The sequence below is a fragment of the Nothobranchius furzeri genome, chromosome 1, assembly GCF_043380555.1.
Source record: "Nothobranchius furzeri strain GRZ-AD chromosome 1, NfurGRZ-RIMD1, whole genome shotgun sequence".
NCBI classification, from domain to species: Eukaryota; Metazoa; Chordata; class Actinopteri; order Cyprinodontiformes; family Nothobranchiidae; genus Nothobranchius; species Nothobranchius furzeri.
In genome coordinates, this window is record NC_091741.1 from 74,138,776 (window position 1) to 74,160,583 (window position 21,808).

Here is a 21,808-nt window from a genome sequence, read left to right on the forward strand (position 1 = left end):
TCAAGAAAACCGTTAAATTGCATTGTTTATGTGCTACCTACCTGGGCACTCTAAATATTTATTTAAAATTAAATCAAAGGAAATTGTAATGGTATCGAATGTTTATTAATTACTATTTAAAAAATGAAAGTGATGGGGAAAAAGGTCAAATTTTTTTAACCCTGTCTGTTTAGCTTGACGTCTATATAGCCATGCCCTGATGTGGGGGCTGGGGGGTGCGTCGACATGGTCGGGACATAGAAGGGGGTGCGCGGCTAAATAAGTTTCGGAACCACTGCTCTAGACAATCAGCGGCCAGAATCACGATGCTGGCTCGACTCAACCTTGCCAGGTACCTCAACAGAGCAGGGACGAAAAATAGGGGAGAAAGTAGAGGAAAAATACCGAACCTTAAGTTGTGCCACGGTAGGGAACAGTAGCAGCCTAATGCAGCTTAAAGTGAAAACCTGTGCCCGTGTTTTGGAGAGAGAAACACCAAACATGATGCATCTTGCAGAAATGAGGTACTTTTGGCTAGGGCTGTCGCGGTTGAGGAATTCCCCCTGCGGTGATTCAGGGTGGCTTAATATTGCGGTGTGCGATATTATTGCAGTCCTTTTTTTTATTGCAGTACTATCTAAACATAATGTTTACACATTTAAAAAAGGTTAAAAATTGCCGTGCCTTCTTTTATAACGCTTTACTGAATGCAGATCAAAGGGCAGTAACAACACAGATCGCAGTAACGTTTGTTTGTCCGACAGTCGGAGTCCGACTGAACTTAAAAACAACAAAATTCAGGAGAAGGTTAAACTTTTAAATGCAAATTTGGCTGCAGCATCTAACAAATAAGAAACAAGTCCCCATTTTGTTTAGTTGTTTAAAATCAAGCATAAAAAATTACATGTACCGGGCGCGCGCGCGCCGGGGGGCGGGGCACTATCATTTCACTTTCACACACACGAATGACGGTGCTTTATAGCTCGGTCACGTCCTTGTTACCCACAAGGAAAACCAGCATGTTAACCACATACGCTTTGAGAGAGGATCTGAGAGGGGGGTGGCAACATTTCCAGCAACACTGAAAACCCTCTCGGATGGTGCGCTCGTTGCACTTACCCCAAATTCCACTACCTCCGCTCCGGTCCGGCCCCGCTCGCTTCCGAACTCAACTTGCGTGCGACTCTGGCGAGCAAAGGGAATCTCTCCCGCTTGTTGCTCCACCATGTCAGGCGGGTTCTTTAGGGTGGATGCATTCCTCCTGCAGGTAGCGAGTGAGCTCCAGCTCGGCTCAAACTCTCTTCGGGACGGTTGCAGAAGCAGTGCTTGTCCGGGACTTCAGGAGGTCTCCGAGCGTTTATTTATTTATTTATTTTTGCCGCTGGTGGCAGCTCCGTCTCGGCCAAGGACTCTGGCTGCGCAGCAGCTGACGTACTGAAAACCAAAGCGCTCCCAAAGGAGCGAAGTAACGTTTCGTTTTGATACCAGTGCAGCCATCCTTCTCAACATGCATCACTGAGTTGAACCAAGTTCAGTAATCGCGGTGGCCCATGATGCAGCGCGGTGGGCTTCTTCATATTGCGATATTTCATTTTTGCGGTTACCGCGACAGCCCTACTTTTGGCCTTTTCATTGACGTGCAGTGGTTCACTTCTCTTGTAACAAGTTCAGGCTCCTCAGAGAAGCAAAAAGCTGATGGAAACTCACAACCAGACCAAACACTCTACAAGTATGCACTATTACCACAGCTGTGCAAATAAATGTGAAAAATTCAGGAAATCCAATCTTGTCATTGTTCTGCCTTTCATGCACGCAGACAAAAGGGGTGCCCTCTCTGCGGGGTGGGCTAGTGTTTGTGAGAATAAATGGATTTTCGGAGGACCAAAAGGACTAAGAGTCATTTAGCAGCATCATTTATAGGAACACGGCCTAGAATGTTAGTGGGTGTTTACTTTGGTTCTGTTTATGTTCATGCTAGACTTCAGAAGCATCCAGGAGATGTCTTATCTCCTTATGTTTACAGAACTTATTGTGAAACCAGGTTTTTTTTTAGCATTGATGGAAAAAGGGTTTTTATGTGGATTTTGCTGCATTTTAAACTCTGCTCAGGTCCGTTAAAGAGACGATATGGAGTTTTAACCATTAGTCTCTAGAAATATCCATTGAAATGTTGTTGAAAATAAATGAAACGATGCCCAGTTGTTGTAAAATATTGGCAGCTTTGTAACATTTAAACATAAAAATTGGGTCTAAAATACATAAGAGCGAGTCTTAAGCCGTTGGGTGACACTATTCGATACCATGTTTCTTGCATTTATTGATTTGTAACAAGCAGTTACAAAACGTGTGCCATCCATAAACATTGTTGTTTTACACATTTACCTCTTCACTTGTTGCCAGTGAGGCAAGTGAATCTGATGTGCTTGTCATTTTGCTGGAGGTTGCACTCCCATGGATTTTTGACCCTAATGGCCATCAGTTGGTAAGGTCTTACTCAAACACAAAAATACAGCTTCCTGCAAAGGATTTGGTATGCACTGCCCCCTATTGCCAGGGTAAATGCACGTTGTCACTTTGAGCTGTAATGCTCAACTCCAACGATATTCTACACAGAATTACTGTGTCAAAGGTTATTTCACCAAAACAAGCCATAAGTGAAAACAAACAAATCACAACAGATAAAGACCTTAATGTCAGCATGTGAAAATGCATTCATGCTTTATGGTGTAATTTCATGAATGTAGATGCAGATTTAGTCCTGTTGCCGTAGTGGATCTGAGCATCTGCTACCCTACAAATCCCTTGTCACACCATATTAGCCCGCCACAGCCTCTTGGTTGGGATGATTGCAGCTTATGTCAAGCTTAGTAGTGTTTAGCTCTGTGAACCAGAGGGTCTTGAAAAGAGAGGGATGGTAAATGTTTGTGCACCACTCCAATCAATTTTGTAGTTCTTTTATGAGGGAAAGGTGTAAATGGCTTGTGGATAACTGTTGTGACACTTACCTCCAGGTTTCTGGCCAAACAGGTAATTGGTCTAGACTTCACACTGAGCAAATAAAATGATCTAATCATGAGCCTCCCTAGTGACCTTTCTTTTTCTTTTTTATTCAATCTTTAGGCTGTCACAGGAAGATGTTTCGGTGACAGGGATTTCCGAGGAGGTCTGGAGAACGGGATCCTGCTGTGCGAGTAAGTTTTGACTATGCATGTTTATTAACAGGTGCCAAAAGGATGTTTAAGTAAAAAATGTGTCACTCTTTAGTAAATGTGAACAGGAGATGTCACACGTTTTATATTTAAATGATTTTTTTCCCTCGTGGACAAAACCATTTTAAATATTTACTTAAACATATTCATTCTTGTTGCATTATGTTGCCATTCGAGTTAGGATAAAACAAGAAAGGGCAAATAGAAAATTATCTCATTCCAGGCGTTTTTTCTCAGTAGGAAAAAAAATCACCATTATTGTCATTCTCCCACTTAACGCCTACACACTGCTCAAGACAAATTGAAATCATTCTTCTTCTGTGCTTATAAACCTATTTTTGGAAATGCTGCTTTGCACCAGGAAATATTTAGAGTAGAGTAGAGGAGGAAATGAGACAATCTTCAGATTCACAAAAAAGGTAAACGATTCATCTCTCACTGGCTGCTGGAATGACATGATCATCACAGGACTCCTGATACTTAATACTGTGTATCCAAGAGTGGGTTTCCCCTTTACCAGGCAGAGTCATTACAGTGCTTCCTCTGATGAAAACAGGCACAAAAGACGAAATACGAGCCAGAGAGAGGAAGACAGGGAGAGTTAGAGACTCTCAAGCCACTTGTTTGTCACTGTTGAGCAGGTGTAGAAATGCACCATAGGTTCCCACAAGGAAACATTTGCATCTACATTCAAGAACAGATAAACCTTTTTCACATGTGATTTTACATGAACAGCCCAACAGGTCATAGAGGTCGAAAAGAAAGGCATTGATCCCCATCTGATTAAATGTCTGGATCTCCAGACGCTCCTATAGAGCTTTCAAATTGTCTTATCTTTGTCTTTTGTCTGAAGAGCCTTCCACCTTTTCACAAGATCTTTGATTTCATTTACCTTTTTTTTCTTCAGGGAATTTAAAACTGTAAAGACAGCATCTCTCTGCTTCTATCATTGGTGACAAATTGCAAACAGCAGGGAGTTTGCAAAATGCCTTGGAATATGTACAAGGGTTTTCAATGTCCCTGCGTGTGTTTGAAGGGTCTTGCTCTCGTGTGCCCTTTTGAACAACTTCTAAATTTTTGCAGGACTAATTTTCTCTCAAAATAATCACAGAGTTGTCACATGTGTCTGTTACTCATCTCAAGTTCTTCTTAATTTGGTATCCATGCATCAGAAAGTGGAAGAGACTGGTGACCTATGCAACCATAATGACTAATCTAGTGTAATTCAAACATAAAAGAAGTCAATTTTCTCCCAGTTTAGTGGCTCTAGCTGGTTGAAGCCATGTGGGAAATGAGCCTATTATGTTCTCGTATTGCATGTTTTAATGTGTGATTCTGTTTTTTCTTTTATTTAAATAACTTAAGGTGTGTCATTATTACACTCTGTGACTTTTTGCCAGGTTATTGAGCTCTATTAGACCTGGCTTGGTAAAGAAAATCAACAGACTTCCAACACCCATAGCTGGCCTGGTAAGTCATTTAATCTCACAAACACTAACGTTCACAGCAAGTGTCCTTCAGCTGTCGTGTTATTAGCAGATCACTTATTGTTCTTTTTGAAACCTCCACATTCGGCCAAACATATAGACTGTCTGATCAAAATTCTGGACTTGGACATTAAAAAACAAATGTAGTAAACATGCATCATAAGACCCGAGGGGGATTCCTACTTTTAACATGGTGAATGATTATTTCATGTAGTTGTCAGTAGGTTCAGTGAAGAACTTTAAGTTTGTGCCTTTCTTTGATTCAGATCTTGTGAATCGAAGTCTATGTGAACACTGATACTGTTCAGTTGAGTACAGTCCTGTACAGTAGAACCCTTTCATAGTGACCTAAGACCTTGATCTGAATGAAGAGGCTTTTCAGGACCAGCACTCGCATGTAAACAGAAGCTAAGAAAGTCGATGGCATTGAAACTCCACTCACACTTAATGCACTTCTAATTCCTCTCCTATTTGTCAACCCAGACATACACTGAGGGCTGTTTAAAGACAGGTTAGTGCAGAAAAAATGTGGATTTTATTTTCGATAACAAGAAGGCTCTATTTAAGTATGGACCATTACTATGTTATTTATTTATTTGTTTATTTAATCAATCAAAATTCCAAATAGGATCTCAGTTCTTAATTTCACTCTAGTTCAGTTACTCATGCAACAGTCTCATAAACACCTTAATCTGCCTTATGTTCATTTTCTTGATAAATTTAAAAAGTGAATGGATTAAACAAGGAAAAAATACACTTTTCTTATTACTTAAATTAGTTCAGCATGTTGAACATAGTTTTACCTTTAAACTAGCTACTTTAAATTATTTTGTACTGTGTAACGTGTGGTTTTTAAAATTTGAGCGCCACAATGTTCAGTCATGAGACAAAATCCACATTGCTGGAGCTGACGGATCCTAATGTGTAATAGCATAGACTATATAATAACACCAAAACCTCCCAAAATAATAGTTTAATATCAAATATATTCTGTAATTTAGCTTTCAGGGTAATTATGAGAAGAATTTCACATGTTTTTAGATTCATTGCATTTTATCAACTTCATTAATAATAATAATAATAATAATAATAATAATAATACAACAAACTTATATAGCGCTTTTTAGATCACTCAAAGACACTTCACAAAAAGGCAAGAAACACATAATGAAACAAAATGTAAAATAATGAACAAAACTGGGGGCATGCTGGGTTAGTATTAGGGGAAGGCCAATTTGAAGAAGTGGGTTTTAAGCAGTAATATGAAAGAAGAGAGAGAGAGAGAGAGAGACAGCATTCCTAATGTTTAGTGGGAGAGAGTTCCAAAGTGTGGGGGCAGCTGCTTCAAAGGCTCGATCACCCACGGTGCGGTGTACTGTTTTGAAAGGGGAAAGGAGGTTGGAGTCAGCAGAACGAAGATGCCGAATAGGAGAATGGCGATGGAGAAGTTCCGTAAGATAGGAGGGTGCAATGTGATTGAGGCATTTGTGGGTGATGAGGAGCAATTTTGAATGGATCCGGTATGGAACAGGGAGCCAGTGGAGTTGTTTGAGTACCGGAGTTATGTGGACCCTGGAGCGGGTGTGGGTGAGTAAACGTGCAGCTGAGTTTTGAATGTAGTTTTTGAAGGGCAGAGGAAGGAAGTCCGTAAAGAATGCTGTTACGGTAGTCCAGTCTAGAGGTTATAAAGGCAAAGATGAATATTAGGGCAGTGGAGTCAGTGAGGGATGGACGGAGACGGGCAATGTTGCAGAGGTGGAAGAACGATACCCTGGTGATTTTGTTGATGTAAGACTGAAAGGAAAATGAGGAGTCAAAGATGAGGCAGAGATTACGGACTGCAGAGGAGGGAGTCACTGTGAGACCATCATTATTAACCCATTATGTGGTTAAAATATATAAAAAATACAGATATTGCAACAAAACTTTATTATTATTTTATGCACCATACCTATAAAATATAAACTGTGAGGATGGCAATCAGACTTCTATGATCGTGTCACTGTTGAATGACAAAACAAAAATAAATCATCATCTGTCTGCTTGACCCTTACCAATCTGGGTTCAAAAAGGGCCACTCCACTGAAACTGCTGTTTTAGCAGTGACGGAATCCTTAAAAGAAGCTAGAGCGACTGCCAAATCCTCAGTGCTTATCCTGCTCAACTTTATCGGCTGCATTTGACACTGTCAACCATGGCTTCCTTTTGTCCACACTCTCTAGCATGGGCATCACAGAGAAAGCACACGCCTGGTTTGAATCGTACCTCACAGGACGATCATTCAGTGTATCTTGGCTTGGACAATCCTCTACCGTGCACCATCTTGCCACAGGAGTCCCCCAGGGCTCTGTACTAGGACCTCTTCTCTTTGCCATATACACCACCTCACTGGGTGAGATCATTCGATCACATGGCTTCTCCTACCACTGCTATGCAGACGACACCCAGCTCTATCTGTCATTTCCACCGGACAACCACGCTGTCTCTGCACGGATATCAAACTGTCTCTCTGACATATCAAAATGGATGAAATCCCACCATCTTCAACTCAACCTCTCTAAAACTGAACTACTTTTCATTCCAGCAAAACCATTCATACAGCACAATATCTCAATCCAAAATGACTTCCAATCTCTGGCTCCTTCAAAGGCAGTTCGAAATCTGGGTGTTGTTATTGATGAACACCTGACCTTTAAAGATCATGTTGCCCCTGTTGCTCATTCGTGCTGCTTTGCGTTGTATAACATACGAAAGATCAGACCATACCTAACACAACATGCCACCCAGCTCCAGCTGCAATCTACTGTCATCTCCCGCCTCGATCACTGCAATGCCCTTCTAACTGGTCTTCCAGGCCGTACTGTGAGACCTCTTCAAATAGTCCAGAACGCAGTGGCGTGTCTGGTCTTCAATCAGCCAAAAAGAGCACACGTCACCCCTCTGTTCATTGAGCTCCACTGGCTACCGCTAGCAGCACGCATCAAATTCAAATTGCTAACACTAGCATACAAAGTCCAAGATGGTACGGCTCCCATCTACCTGAATTCTCTTGCAAAGGCTTACGTCTCGGCCTGGCCGCTCCGTTCTTCACAGGATTGTCGGCTAGCAGTGCCTACACCACGCTCAGGACAATCCAGACTCTTCTCATGCATCGTTCCACAAATGTGGAATGACCTACCAAGCACTACCAGAACAGGGGCTTCCTTTTCAATTTTCACGAAACTCCTGAAGACCCTGCTCTTCAGAGATCATCTTCTAAACTAGCACCCTGCCTGCTCCCGTCCCCCCTCTCTACTGTCCACTCCTTGTTCCCTCCTCCCCATGACTGATGTCAAGTTGTTGTTGTTGTTAGCCTCAAGGGCAACATGCCGATTATCACTTGTAAGTCGCTTTGGACAAAAGTGTCTGCTAAATACATAAACATAAACATCTTACCAATCAGGGAAACTTGTGATCAGGTTGTTAAAACAGCATTTGCTGTTTGTTTATTACTCTCGTTATTAAGAGGTGCCATACAAAGTTTTAACTTGTTTTTGAAGGACTTTCTAACTTAAGGTGCTTTTTTACAGCGTTTAATGAGTTTTAGAGTCTATTTAAAGAAGGACTGCACACCATCAGAAAATGTTACTCCACCCCTAGTCAAGATTTGAAAAATGCCATGAAAGTGGGCATTGCCAGGAGGCACAGAGTAGCATGGCCAAGTGTGGGGAATTTCCATCCTGGGAGGGAGGAGGAGTGGGAGGAGACTGTACGGATGACGTGAAATTGTTCCAGTCCCAGTCAATCACAAGTTTAAAATGCAGTAGCCGCTGTTCTGCCACAGGGGGCAGCACTAACACATTTTTAGACCTAGATTCTAGATTTAATCAAGTTTACACAAACATGTCAAAAAATGCACAGAAATAGAATGATTGCATTTGTAAAGACCCAATTATACAGTTTATAAGCAAAAAATTTTTATTTTGAGGGTTAGTTACTCTTTAATTTTTCTTTGTTTTTTTGCAGTAAAGTTTTCTGACTTTCTTTGTGAAGGTGTATCTGGTATCTAAAACATATCAGTGATGCATGAAATAACATTATAAACACAATATCTAATTGTCCATAGGAGTTGACTCTGTGATTACTAATTGGACCAAAGGGACCATAAACACTCCACTGAAGACAATGTTTACATAAGTAATTTGTCAGCAAAGAAAAAGTAAAACTAAAAAAATAGGTGTTTTTTATTTGTAAATGAACAATGTGACCTTTTATGCTCTCAAAGTTTCATAATTCGGTTTCTTGAGTTTGTCTTTGCAGGGGTGTTTTTCTATCTTCCTCCTGGCTGTGGTTACACTAGTGAAAAAACATAAACAAGACGTTTGCTGTTATCTGGCTTATCATAATAAAACACAGCCCACTCCCCTTGCTCTTCCTGTTTGGAGGTTAATGGGAGAACGAGTCTCTGTGGAGTTTAGTCCGGTGTAATTATAACGGCTTACTGCTGTGCTTTTAGCTTGTGTGGCTCAGTGTTCATCACGCTCATGTTTGCTGAGCTGAAATTTTCAGTGCGCAAACAGATTATCACCTTCACATGATGAATATTATGAATTATCCCAGACATACAAAGTGTTTTTACCAGACATGACGTTCGTAGCATGAATCAGTTTAATAACTTAGAAAACATTATTTTAAATACTAGCTAGCAGTAGATTGTATGCTTCTTTCCAGTGTTTAGATATTCTGATCCTTTGTTAAAGAAACAGATTGAAAGAATTTCGTCTAACTCACTCCTGAGCTTCAGAAGTTTGAAGTGACGATCTTTTATCTGTCAGAGTTCTTAATGGGATAAAACAAGCCAATACGATTTGTTTTGAATATTTAAAACATTTGTTCTTGCAGTATTGTTGATCGGATATTTGAATGCAGTTTTATTTTGCGTATCAAGTTCAACAAAATTTCAAATGCCACTAAAATGTAATCGATGTGTACTTGTGGGTGGATGCTTATTGTCTGTTTTTATTTTATTTTAACAAATTGGCACAGAAGAAGAAGAATGTTTAAGTGAAATAAAGTTTGGTTCTGGAGTTGACCCAATAGAATGGAATAGACTTTATTAGTCCCACAGTGAGGAAATGCACTTGCTACAGCAGCACAAACTCCTAAAGAAAAGGAAGAAGAAAATAATTTGATTAAAGGTAAACACACTAAGGCAACAAGCTATTATTGTAACATTCAGCCACTAAAAACAATGAATAAAAAGAAAACTTGGGTTCCAGAACTATGCAGCATAAAGGCCACAGACATACTATGTAACTCTGATATTGCACAATTACTAAACACATGCTTTACTATTGAATTGATGTTATTGTGTACCAGGATAATGCCAGTACCAGTTAAACTGAGGAGTTACACTCTTACTGCAGAGGGGATGAATGACCAATGGTGGTGCTCTGTTTTACGTCTTGGATGTCTCAGTCTGCCTCTGAAGGAGCTGCCCATGGTCTCCACAGTGGGATGCAGGGGGTGGAAGGGGTTTTCCAAGATGGAACTCATCTTCACCAGCAACCTCCTTTCACACATCTTGAGTTCAGTGGGCAGCCCAGAACCAAGCTAGCTTTGTTAACTAGCTTGTTCCGTCTCTTCCTGTCTCGGTCAGAGCCAACAGACCACAGCAGAGTGGATAACATAGCCAATCACAGAGTGATAAAAGGATTTTAGCAGCAGGGAATTAACTCTGAAGGACCTCAGCCTCCTCAGGAGGTGAAGGTGGCTTTGGCCCTTCTTATACAGACCATCAGTGTTGTTAGACCTGTTCAGTTTGCTGTTGAGGTGAAAACCCATGTACTTAAAGGCATCCACCACCTCAATGTCTGCTCCCTAGATGTTTACTGATGAGAAAGAAAGAGTGTTTGTCTAGAAGTCGATCACCATTTCCTTTATCTTACTGGTGTTCAAGTGAAGGTGGTTATGCTCACACCAGTCCATAAAGTCAGTGATGACTGACCTGTACTCCAGGTCATTCCCCCCAGACACACAGCCGACAATGGCCGAGTCATCAAGAACTTCTGGAGGTGACAGCTGCTGGCGCTGTAGATGAAGTCTGAGGTGTAGAAGGTGAATAGAAAGGGTGAGAGCACTGTACCCAGTAGAGCTCCAGTACTGCACACAGCCACCTCAGACATACAGTTGTGCAGCCCCACGTACCGTGGCCTTTTGGTGAGGTAGTTGATGGTCCATGCAGTCAGATGTTCGTCCACTCCTGCACCCCTCATTTTCTGCTGCAGTAGACATGTCTGGATTGTGTTGAAGGCACTTGAGAAGTCAAAGAACATGATTCTCACAGTGCTTTTTTGCATCTCTAGTGAGTCAGCACCCAGTGCTGCAGATAGATGAGGGCATCCTCTACCCCCAATATTGCTCCAAGTATCCAGTTTTCCCGTGGCAGTGATGTCTTCCATTGTGATGTTGTCCTTGAGAACAATTCACACACATTTATTACAATTCTATTTTATCTTGCTTCTTATTGTTGTTAAATGAGCCTTTTCAATAACCCATCACTGTTTCAGTATTCAGGTAATTTGAAATTGCAGTCACTGATGGAGAAAAAATCTGGGACAAAGTTGTGAAGGTTTTTGTTGAATTTATCAAGACCCCACACTTCTTTACTAAAACATGCTTGAAATGATCATCAATTGAGTTGGTTGGTAGAGCAAATTATTATATTTAATTTTCTTAGACCAGTCTCTGTTGTTTTGTATTTTTCACTTATTCCAAGTGAAACGCTTTCTGTATGTAGAAAAATCCAAATACTCAAATTTAGTTTGCCTGAAGAGTGTCCTTTATGCACCTTGTACTGAGTGTTGTCATTAATGTAGACACAGCTAGAGTGCTGAGTGCTCTCCCACGGCGATGCCTGTGTGAGTGTTTGTATGTGTGGGTGGGGTTCCCTCACCAGAAGAGCAGAGATGGCTCGCTCCCAAAAACTGGAAGTAGCAGGGTGGGTTCAGAGTCACCGAAATAGAAAAGGAACGTGAGAACAAGGGTTTCCAAGGGTGTGTGTCTGTAGTCATGCTTGCATTCTTACAATTGCCAGTGTGAATGACACTCCTGGTGTTGTGACTGATAACCAAAAGCGGCCCATTCAAAACGGCTTCTTTTCCTGAATATCTGCATGTTAGATGAGAATATGTTTTGCATGGGAGTGGAAAAACGGAAGAGTTCTGAGGACAACTGGGGTGGAGAGGAAACGTTGACACCCTGAGCACGGAAAAAAAAGGGAAGGGCTTAGGTTGTTGCCCTTTGAAAGATAAAAACAAACACAAAGAGTGAGTGAGAAAGAGAAAGAGGGAGGAACCTGGGAACACAAGAGAACTCGGCTCAGGTTGCATCCAACAAAGAGTTTGTCAGAGCAGACACCGTGATGGGGAAAGAAGGAAGACCTCAGTGATGTGGACAGTGTGGAATGTAGGGACAGAAGGAATAAGGAAAACAGCTGAGTAAAAATATATTGATAAAGGAAAAGCTTACAAGTTACATAGGTGCAATCTGGTGAAGAAGATGGACAAATTCTGGACAGGGAAGTTGGTGGCGTCACCGTCCTGTTGAGCAGGTATCCAGAACTTTTTGGTTTGCACAGAGTAGTCTTGTTGTGAAATAGGAAACCACAAATAATTCATATGGCTTCTCCTTGCCTGATTTGTATTTAAATTATTTATATATTCTTTTTTTTCTATAATTTTTTTTTGGAGTGGGAGGATATAAATGTACAATGATCAAGTATATTGACATGGGCTTAGGCATTAACTCTTTATGTACTGATATTGGCATTAAAATGTAATATCAGAAATGATCTCTATGGGTTTTACTTTAATTACTCAACCTTTACGTTCCATGCACAAGCTGTAGAGAGACGGTGATTCAGCTGTTGTTGGACACCAAACAAATATGGCACTTTCTTCCATTGCCTAACTTTAATTGAAGTGGTTGTCATATTTTGCACGGATGAATGGATGGATTGAAATATTTGCATCTTTTGCGTAACTACTCTTGTTGTGATTTGGCGCTAAATAAATAAACTGAATTCAATTCAATTGAATTTATTTTCCTACCATACACAAAACTCCAGTACAGATAAATGCAGATACAACACCTAAAATACATACCCACAAAAACCAGATTAAATTGACTTGAAAAGCATCAAGTAAGACCCATGGGTATAATGCATAAGAGCACATTACAAAGACGAAATATACTGATTAGACTGGTGATAGTGAGATAATGTTTAGTGTTGAATTATGCGTTATATGATACATGAGGGGGCTGCAAAGTGGTGTAGTAGTTGGAGCTGTTGCTTTGTAGCAAGAAGGTCCTGGGTTCGCTTCCCGGCCTGGGATCTTTCTGCATGGAGTTTGCATGTTCTCCCTGTGCATGTGTGGGTTCTCTCAGGGTACTCCGGCTTCCTCCCACAGTCCAAAAACATGACTGTTAGGTTGATTGGTCTGTCTAAATCGTCCTTAGTTGTGTGTGTGCGTGCGTGCGTGCGTGCGTGCGTGTGTGTGTGTGTGTGTGTGTGTGTGTGTGTGTGTGTGCGTGCGTGCGTGCGTGCGTGCGTGTGTGTGTGTGTGTGCACGACTGACCTGTGTGTCTCTGTGTTGCCCTGCGATGGACTGGCTCTCTGTCCAGGGTGTACCCCGCCTGATTGCCCATTGACTGCTGGAGATGGGCACCAGCCCCCCTGCGACCTTACGTGGACAAGCGGGTTCAGAAAATGGATGGATGGATGATACGTAAAATAGTGTTTTTCTTTATTTTAATGAGGGAGGGACCCTGCATTATTGGTATTGGTTTATATCGTTATTACAAAAACAGTTAGTATATCGGCCCTAATATATAACATCCCTAATACTGTATATTACTACTTTAAACATGCATTAAATTCAGAATGGGATCAATGAGTAATCAGGACTTTGTGTGTGTGTGTGTGTTTTCCTTTTTTATATAGCGCCAAATCACGACAAGAGTTGTCTCAAGGCACTTCATATAGTAAACATTCCAATACACTTCCGTTCATTAAGCCAATCAGAAATAATGTTTCCTATATAAGGAACCCAGCAAACTGCATCAAGTCACTGACTAGTGTCAGTGACTTTACAGCAGTCCTCATACTAAGCAAGCATTTAGTGACAGTGGAGAGGAAAACTCCCTTTTAACAGGAAGAAACCTCCAGAGGATCCTGGCTCAGTATAAGCAGCCATCCACCACGACTCACTGGGGATCGAGAAGACAGAGCAGACACACGCATACACCAACACCAGCCCACCCACACATCCACACAACATATATACCAAGTAATGTTTCTATGGTTACATTGTGATTTCTTAGTAAATATTCAATTTGGTGAGAGATAAAGTTTATTGTATTTATCCCAGTGAATCAATAATTAAACAGGTAAACTAGTAGTAGCACATTCAATGTCAAAAAAGGTAAAATGTTATTATCAGGATAGGGAGAATGTTTAAATGGTTAGCAACAGTGTTCAAGCCGATGGCCCCCTCCCTTCATTGTAGCTTTTCTAGGAAGAAAAACACTTAAGAGAAAAAATAAAGTTAACAGCTGAAATAGCAGAAAATAATACAGTTAAAGAGCAAATTGTAGAAGAAAGTAGTCGAGTGTGAAAAGTGGTCAGTGTGTCATCCAGCAGTCTAAGCCTATAGCAGCATAACTACAGATATAACTCTGGATAGCCTAGCCTTTTAGAGGGAGGCATGTTGAAGTCAGGGCAAGGGAGAGCCGTCTTTACCGACTGTACACTCCACCTCCCTCTACTTCCCCACTTGTCCAGATTTAGGCTAACATCAGATTTTAACCATAGGCCCTATCAAATAAGAAAGTTTTAAGCCTAGTCTTAAAAGTAGACATGGTATCTGCCTCACGGACTAAAGCTGGGAGTTGGTTCCACAAGAGAGGAGCCTGATAGCTAAAAGGTCTGCCTTCCATCTTATTTTTAGATATTCTGGGAACCACCAGTAAACCTACAGTCTCAGAGCGAAGTGCTCGGTTAGGATTGTATGGAACAATCAGGTCACTGATGTTTTTCTGTACAGGACAACCTTAGTGTGTTTCTACGTGGCTGTGAGGAATTGGGACTGAAGGGATCCCAGCTGTTTGACCCTGGAGATCTGCAGGATACATCAACACGTCCAACTGCCAAGTAAGATTCAAGGAATCGTTATTCTACTGTCATACCAAAACAATGGTTTTATGTCCAGTTAAATAAAGAAGCATATTCTACATTAATGCTGCTGTGTTTAAGAAGAGGCAGACAATAGGGAGCAGTGGTTATTGAAAAAGCTAAACTGATCGTTAACTACCTTTGCATGATGCTAATTAGATTGGAAATTGAAGATGTAAATCAGTAATAGAGAACAGAAATGAAAAAGCTTGTGTCAGGAGATAAGTACTTTCCATCCAAAAATCATCATATTTTGAGCTTTGTGGGCATTCTTTATTGGTTAAGTTGTTTCCAAAATAGATCTTGGGTTTGAAGTAATTTGGTACATGGGATATTGTAAATTAGCCCATCTATAAATGTTATAGTGAGTTACAAGTTGATTGTACACACTTGTCCCTATCAAATGAATAAAAACACTGTATAGTAACTAAGCCCTTTGCTGACTAGGGTTGCAACGATTATAAATGTTGGTGGTACGATTATAGTCTGAGAAATAATCCCGGTTTCACGATTACCACGATTATTTTACATGAATTAATTTCACATCTGTGTTAACACATATAAATCACATACATTCTATAAATTATTGACAAAAGGCATGATTACATCCTTTAAAGGTTTTGAACCCCTGATATATCTATTGTTCCTTTTCAGAGATTTTGCTTAGAAAATTCACTCTACTACTGATTTGCAACGTTGATGCTTTATCTCTACAAATAACACTAGCCTGGAAGAGTTCTGCTGTGTGGTGGAGTTGCTAATGCTAACAGTTAGTTTCTACTAGTTGAGACATTATCTTTTTTTTCCCTGGAGGCTAAACCAACAACATCCTTCCCCGTCATGAGTCAAGATGGGTGAGATCATGAATGTTAAGTGGCAGTGTGTCAGACTTTTCTAATCCTAGTTTCACCGTCTATTTTCTATCAGAAGCTAATGCAGGAGATCGGTGTTGGAGACTATTTTCATGTTCAGCCTGCATGAAAAACTTATTAAACCAATTATCGGAAATAATCATAAAAAATGTTTTTTTAGTGAACCACACCTTTAATTATGTTTGCCTAATAGCCTTTTTGAGTTTCTGTAAAAAGAAAAAAAGGTTTAACTGTTGACCATCGGTCAGGGTTAGCACTGAAAGATGGAGACACCTTAATGAATTATGATGCTAATTCCTACTAGTGCAGTTATTATGAATATTACTTATTGCTTAAATATAATTTCTACTTGTTCATATCTATTTAAATGTCATCAATAAGAATAGTGTTTGGACAAGGATGAATTATATTATTGTTATGGAGAATAGGAATTACAAAGATGTGTTGTTGATTAAATATTAAAATGGCTGCCGTACAGGTTGTTGTTGACAGATACAGGGGAAACGTGGAACAACAGTATGAACTGTCGTTCACTAGACTGTTCTAATATTACTGTTAAATCTGTTCAGTCACCAACGTAATCTGACTCAGTTGGAGTTTTTTAGTCTGTGAGATAATCTCAGAGATGATAACAAGTTGGGAGTGTTGCAACTTTTTTTCTGCCAGGTCTGCAGATGGACAAGGCGTCGTTCTGAATTTCTCTTTGGGAGTCTAAAATATTCCCTCACAGGAGACTTGAAGTGCTTCCTCGGTGGAAACAGAGCAGTCCCAGTGGTTGTTGACGCTGGTTCTGCTGCGTGCGTTGGTTCACTTTCACTTTGGCCTGCTAATGTTTATTTTTCTATTTGCGGCTTTGGAGACATCTTTATGGTGGGTTAACAGCAGCGTTTCACATTGTGGTTAATAGTCAAACCGGTTAATCCCTGCAACCCTACTGCTCACTAGGATCATCACTTTGACACATTTTGTTTCATTAAAGTCAAACCCACCTGAGTTAAAATCATCACATCCAAGTTCTGCAGCATGGCACTCAGTGTACTTGTGCCCTTATTGCACTGTTAAATTATATTTGTTACAACATCAAACCAATTTGAGCTGAAAAGACAAAGTCCTAATGTGCACCTGTAAATGATACAGTGCCTTCTAGGGTTTCACAACCCCTCAAGGCACTTTACAAGAACAAGGACTAGGTTTGCAAATTAGCCTCTGGCTAGAAAACCTCTGTATAAAACAACGGTTGCATTGTCCTTACATGTAACATTGTTTCTGGTGCTGTCCTTGTTCAGTAAAACCAAACTAAACTAAAAACACAAGCAGTAATTCACCCATGCACACACACATTCACACACTGGTGGTGATGAGCTCCCCTGAGGCATACTGACAGAGGCGAGGCTTCCAAGCACTGGCACCACTGGTCCCTCGGACCAGCACCAACCACCAAGGTGGGTTAAGTATTTTGCCCAAGGACACAATGGCTGCAACTGTTGCCCTACCTGTTGTATCCAGAGTTTGAATTACTGCTTTTGTTGAACTTTATAATTTTGTGCATACTACGCCTTTTCATCACGTGCACACACGTAAACGTATAAAAAACATGGTGACAAAACTGGCTTAATATGCAATATTTGAGCACATAGCATTTACTTGACTAGAACAAACATCATATTTCTGAGCCACTGGTCTGCTTATCAACCAAACTGATGATCAGCTAGCCCTGGTTTGGAGCTGAGGAATCAATGCACCCTAATGTTGTACCTGTTTCTGTTGATGTTCTTATGAATACAAATCCTAGCTACATAACAATTGTTCCAGTTTTTATGTGTTTGCACAAGTTTGTGTTTTACACAATTAGAAATAAGGCATGTTATTAGGGGCAGCAGTAGCTCAGGTGGTAGAGCGGATTGCCCCATGATCGGGGGGTCGTGGGTTCGATTCTATCTCCTGCCTGGGGTATTCTGCTGTTGTGTCCTTGGGCAAGACACTTCACCCAACTTGCCTGTGTTGGTGGTGGTTAGAGGGGCTGACGGCGCCAAATGGCAGCTTCGCCTCTGTCAGACCGCCCCAGGGCGGCTGTGGCAACAAAGTAGCTTATCATCATGGGCAGTGTGTGAATGTGAGAGTGTGAAAATGTCTTTGAGTGTCCTAAAAAGCGCTATATAAGTTAAATGCATTATTATTATTATTATTATTATTATTATTATTATTATTATTATTATTATTATTAGTGCGGCTGATGTGATGAGTCCTGTTGCTGAACTCTTCACTGGTTTGCCAATAGTCTTGTCCTAAACACTGGATGTGCCTTTCTTTGTGTTGCTCTGTGTCATTCAGCATGCCCATCATTCTGTGCATTACACAATCATGCTTTTCTCTGCAACATAAATTAGTAAACGACTGTCAATAGAAGTGTATACAAGCTTGTCATTGAGGAAACAATGGCGTATCTGTTTGACACAACTGGTATCTGTCCAAATATAACTAAAGAGGGTTGCATCACTCACTGAACCATGGCTCTTACTTTGTTGCTTGGGAACAAAGCCAACCGCTTGTTGTGTGTTACATACACTGTGTTTGTGTGAATATGTGGGTGTGTCAGTGTGTTTAGCAGCACTGTCTCATGTCAAGTGTTTCTAACCCAGGTTTCATTCACACAGGGGTTGAGAACACTGCTTCTAGTGATGAGGCAGTGCTAGGCCTACTAGTCACAGGAGTAGCTGCTTGACAGATTATGTCGGGACAAAGAAGTCTTAACACTAAAGTGTTCATGTGTGTGGATGCATGCTTTGGAGTAACCTCATGCATGAAGCCCCCATGATGATCCTGAGGGTCATTAAATTAAAATGCTTTTAATAGAATCTCATAATAATCCCATCTGGCAGAAAAATGTTATAACACACATGCAGTTCTTCCTTAAAGTTTCGATGTGCTTTATTTGTCATTTTTGCAAGAAATTGTGACATTTTCTAGAAATGAGTTAGCAAAGGTCTCCTGGTCAACAACAGCATTTAGTGGGACAGTCTGGGGCTGGATGCTAATGTGTTTGTTGCAGCAGAGTCCTCAAATGCAGTAGAAATAGTTGTTTAGAAAACTCACCTTATGTTTTGGAAACTACCTATAGCATCACCAATGGAACTAAAATAAATGCATGCATTTTTTAACAAATGATCATGCAATGCCACAAAAATATTAAGCTACATGTTTGCTGCGTTGGATTTACACATCCTATGGAAAAATAGTTGTGCTATTTGGAAAGCTCAGGTAAACGTGGTAATTCCAGACCAGAGCAGGACAACAAGGACACGCACTAAAGAGGAAACTGTGCTGTTGTTCCAGTGTCTCTGTGCTATTTTCAATGGTTATGTAATCCTCCGTCGTACAGCATGCTGTTTTCTTGCACCTTATACAAGTGCAGGAGGCAGTTTGATTCACCCAGAAGAAACTGGACAAGCATTTACTCATCCGTGAGAGAATTCTGGACTAGAAGCTGCACAGGCAGGCAGCCTTTCATCAGTTCAGGTTAGAAATGTGCCCTCTTGGTACGTTGTAGCTTTTTGACCCAGATTAATAAACCCGTACTTTTGAATCAGAACTGATGTATTACATGTATAAATTGTGTGTGAATGTTAATATTTTTATGTCTTTACCAATTTATATCAGCCACAAGTGCATTTATGAACTGGAATGATAAAACCTGTGCCTGATACTTGGTGACTAGTCTTTAGACATTGTAAAGTCACTTGTAAGTCGCTTTGGACAAAAGCATCTGCTAAATACATAAACATAGACATGACCTGATACTTGATGGAATCTGAAACATTCGTACAGATTAAAAGCTGAGAAAAGATGCCTGTCCGTGTGTTTATTCAGCCAACAGAGGTGCGGGTGACGAAGAGGAGAGGTTTACAGCTCATCCCTTCCAGCTTCTGCCTACTTCTCCTGTCTCACTGTTTTGTTTCTCAGGTGTCTGTTGTCACCGAGCTATTTAGGTGTAACTTTCAGTCAGAGGGTCTCTGAACGACAAATAAACATTGTCACAGTTTGTTGTATGATTGCATGTTCTTACCCTAGACATTAGACATCTCTAGCGCATTGTTAACTAATTATTACTTTGTACTTTGTGCACATGTTGCATTATACTTAATATATAATTATAACAATATTGAAGGGATTTAATGTAATGTAGTGTATACCCTCTCAAATAATTAGCTTTTAAAGGATAACACATTACATATGTGTACAACTTTAAGGCTCAAGCCAAACTGACCAGAGTAAAACATTTTCTTTAACTACTTGGGTTGCAATGGGTTAAGTATTCCCTCTGGTTTGTATATTGGATTAAGCACTAAGCAGTTATTATGCAAAGGGTTTTCACCCATTTAAACATTTGTTTGTGGTAAACCAAGGGCCCCATGCTGCATAAAGGGCTGTTAAACTAGAATGGTGTTTTTGGTTAGAGAACTAACAACAGGTCATGTTTAATTTTAGTTTACTTCACAGGTTTTTACAGAGTCTGCGTAAAACTCAATGGGTGATTTTCTAAGGTGTCAACAAATGTAAACATGTTTGTTTTCCTCACTTGATTAGTGTCAATAGTGCATTAAAACAGCTTATCAGCCAAACGCAATGGGTCCCTACTTTATTACTGCTTTCTCCTGTGTCATACCACAAGGATTAATTTATTGCAACTGTTTAGCTCAGTTTGTAAAAAATGGATTGTCTGCTCTCTCTCTCTCTCTCTCTCTCTCTTTCTCTTTCTCTTTCTCTTTCTCTTTCTCTCTCTCTCTCTCTCTCTCTCTCTCTCTCTCTCTCTCTCTCTCTCTCTCTCTCTCTCTCTCTCTCTCTCAGGGGAAGCGACTGCAGTCGAAGACTCAAGAATGTAAGTGTTAACCTCTAGATTACAGTTTAATTATAGCAATATAATACATGTGTTTGGGTGTAAAGTTGTTATTTTGACATAATTGGCTTTACACTGAACACATTTCTTGCAATTTGTCTTTTTTGTATTATTCCACATTTGCCCTTTAATATTTCCTTTTTTATGTTGAAACAAAAAAAGCGTTAACAGCAGAAGTGTGTTTGCACCTGAAGTCTTATTTATTTTAATGGAATGTTTATTTCAACCTTCCTTCAGAATCGTCCCTAACGATGTCTCTTTAAGAAGCAGAAAACATGTTTTCTAGCTCAGCCCACTTTGCAGTTGAAGCAGTTTCAGTCTCTGTTTGCTCACTTTCTCTCCTCCACCCTCTCTGGGATGCTGGTGTGCACTGAACAAGTTAACGTGCCCCACTGCAGAGCTGGCCTGTCCTGCTCTTTTAGCTGACTAAACACCACCACTCTCAGCTGCATTAGCCAGCATTTGATGCTGATGCTTTGGCCGGGACCTGCTTCTGTGATGTGCTGCTGCTGCTGTATGATTTTGTCCTGCACGTACAGACCTGAGGACTGGGATTTGAACAGCAGCCGTTTCTGCAACGCATCAGATTCTGAGAGGTGAAGAACCTGCATCGAGAGGAATTTGCTGATTGGGTTGTGAAGGTGTTGTTTAGCAAACAGATCTAATGTTGAGATAAAAGGAAAATGCCTGGATGGGTGGGAATATCCTAGAGGTTTTTTGTGTGAACAATGTGTGTCAGTTGTAGGTAAATGAACATCAATCACTTCTTTATGTAGCACTTTGTGTTGGTGGATTGTTTAATGTGTGTTTTTGTTTATCATGTGGATGTTGTGTATTTTTTTGGGTCTATTGCATCCTTGTATGTGCATGGTGTGTGATGTGGCGTTTTTTTGTTGGAGGACGCGTGCCTTAGGTGTAGAATGATTACTGGGCTGGAATGTCCTTAAATTAAACAGCGGTCCAAAACAGATGTTTGGAATTGTCGTTCCATTTATTAAAGTGAGAAAAACAGGCAAACTAAACAAACTTAAAGAAAATTGATGCCTACACTGTCGAGCACGGTCAAAACCGATTGTCTCCAAAAAACCCACACCTGTGGCTTGACTAGGCCACCTTTAACCTCAAGGTAGTCCTAAAACCACACCCAGAGCACC

At 40.5% G+C, this 21,808-nt stretch overlaps 1 protein-coding gene across 18 annotated transcripts in view; it reads left to right on the forward strand.

Moving 5' to 3' along the window:
- LOC107380209 (LIM and calponin homology domains-containing protein 1) overlaps positions 1–21,808 on the forward strand; it is a 112,439-nt gene that overhangs the window by 46,048 nt on the left and 44,583 nt on the right. For 16 of the 18 annotated variants that reach the window (XM_054739349.2, XM_070550128.1, XM_070550137.1 and 13 more), the window contains exons 2-5: positions 3,100–3,170; positions 4,589–4,658; positions 14,761–14,867; positions 20,606–20,636. In XM_054739349.2, the coding sequence (XP_054595324.1) occupies positions 3,100–3,170; positions 4,589–4,658; positions 14,761–14,867; positions 20,606–20,636 (279 nt within the window). Of the gene's footprint in view, positions 1–3,099; positions 3,171–4,588; positions 4,659–11,697; positions 12,267–14,760; positions 14,868–20,605; positions 20,637–20,659; positions 21,251–21,808 lie in introns of those variants that run through there. The other 2 variants (XM_070550162.1, XM_070550171.1) reach the window with 2 other exon arrangements.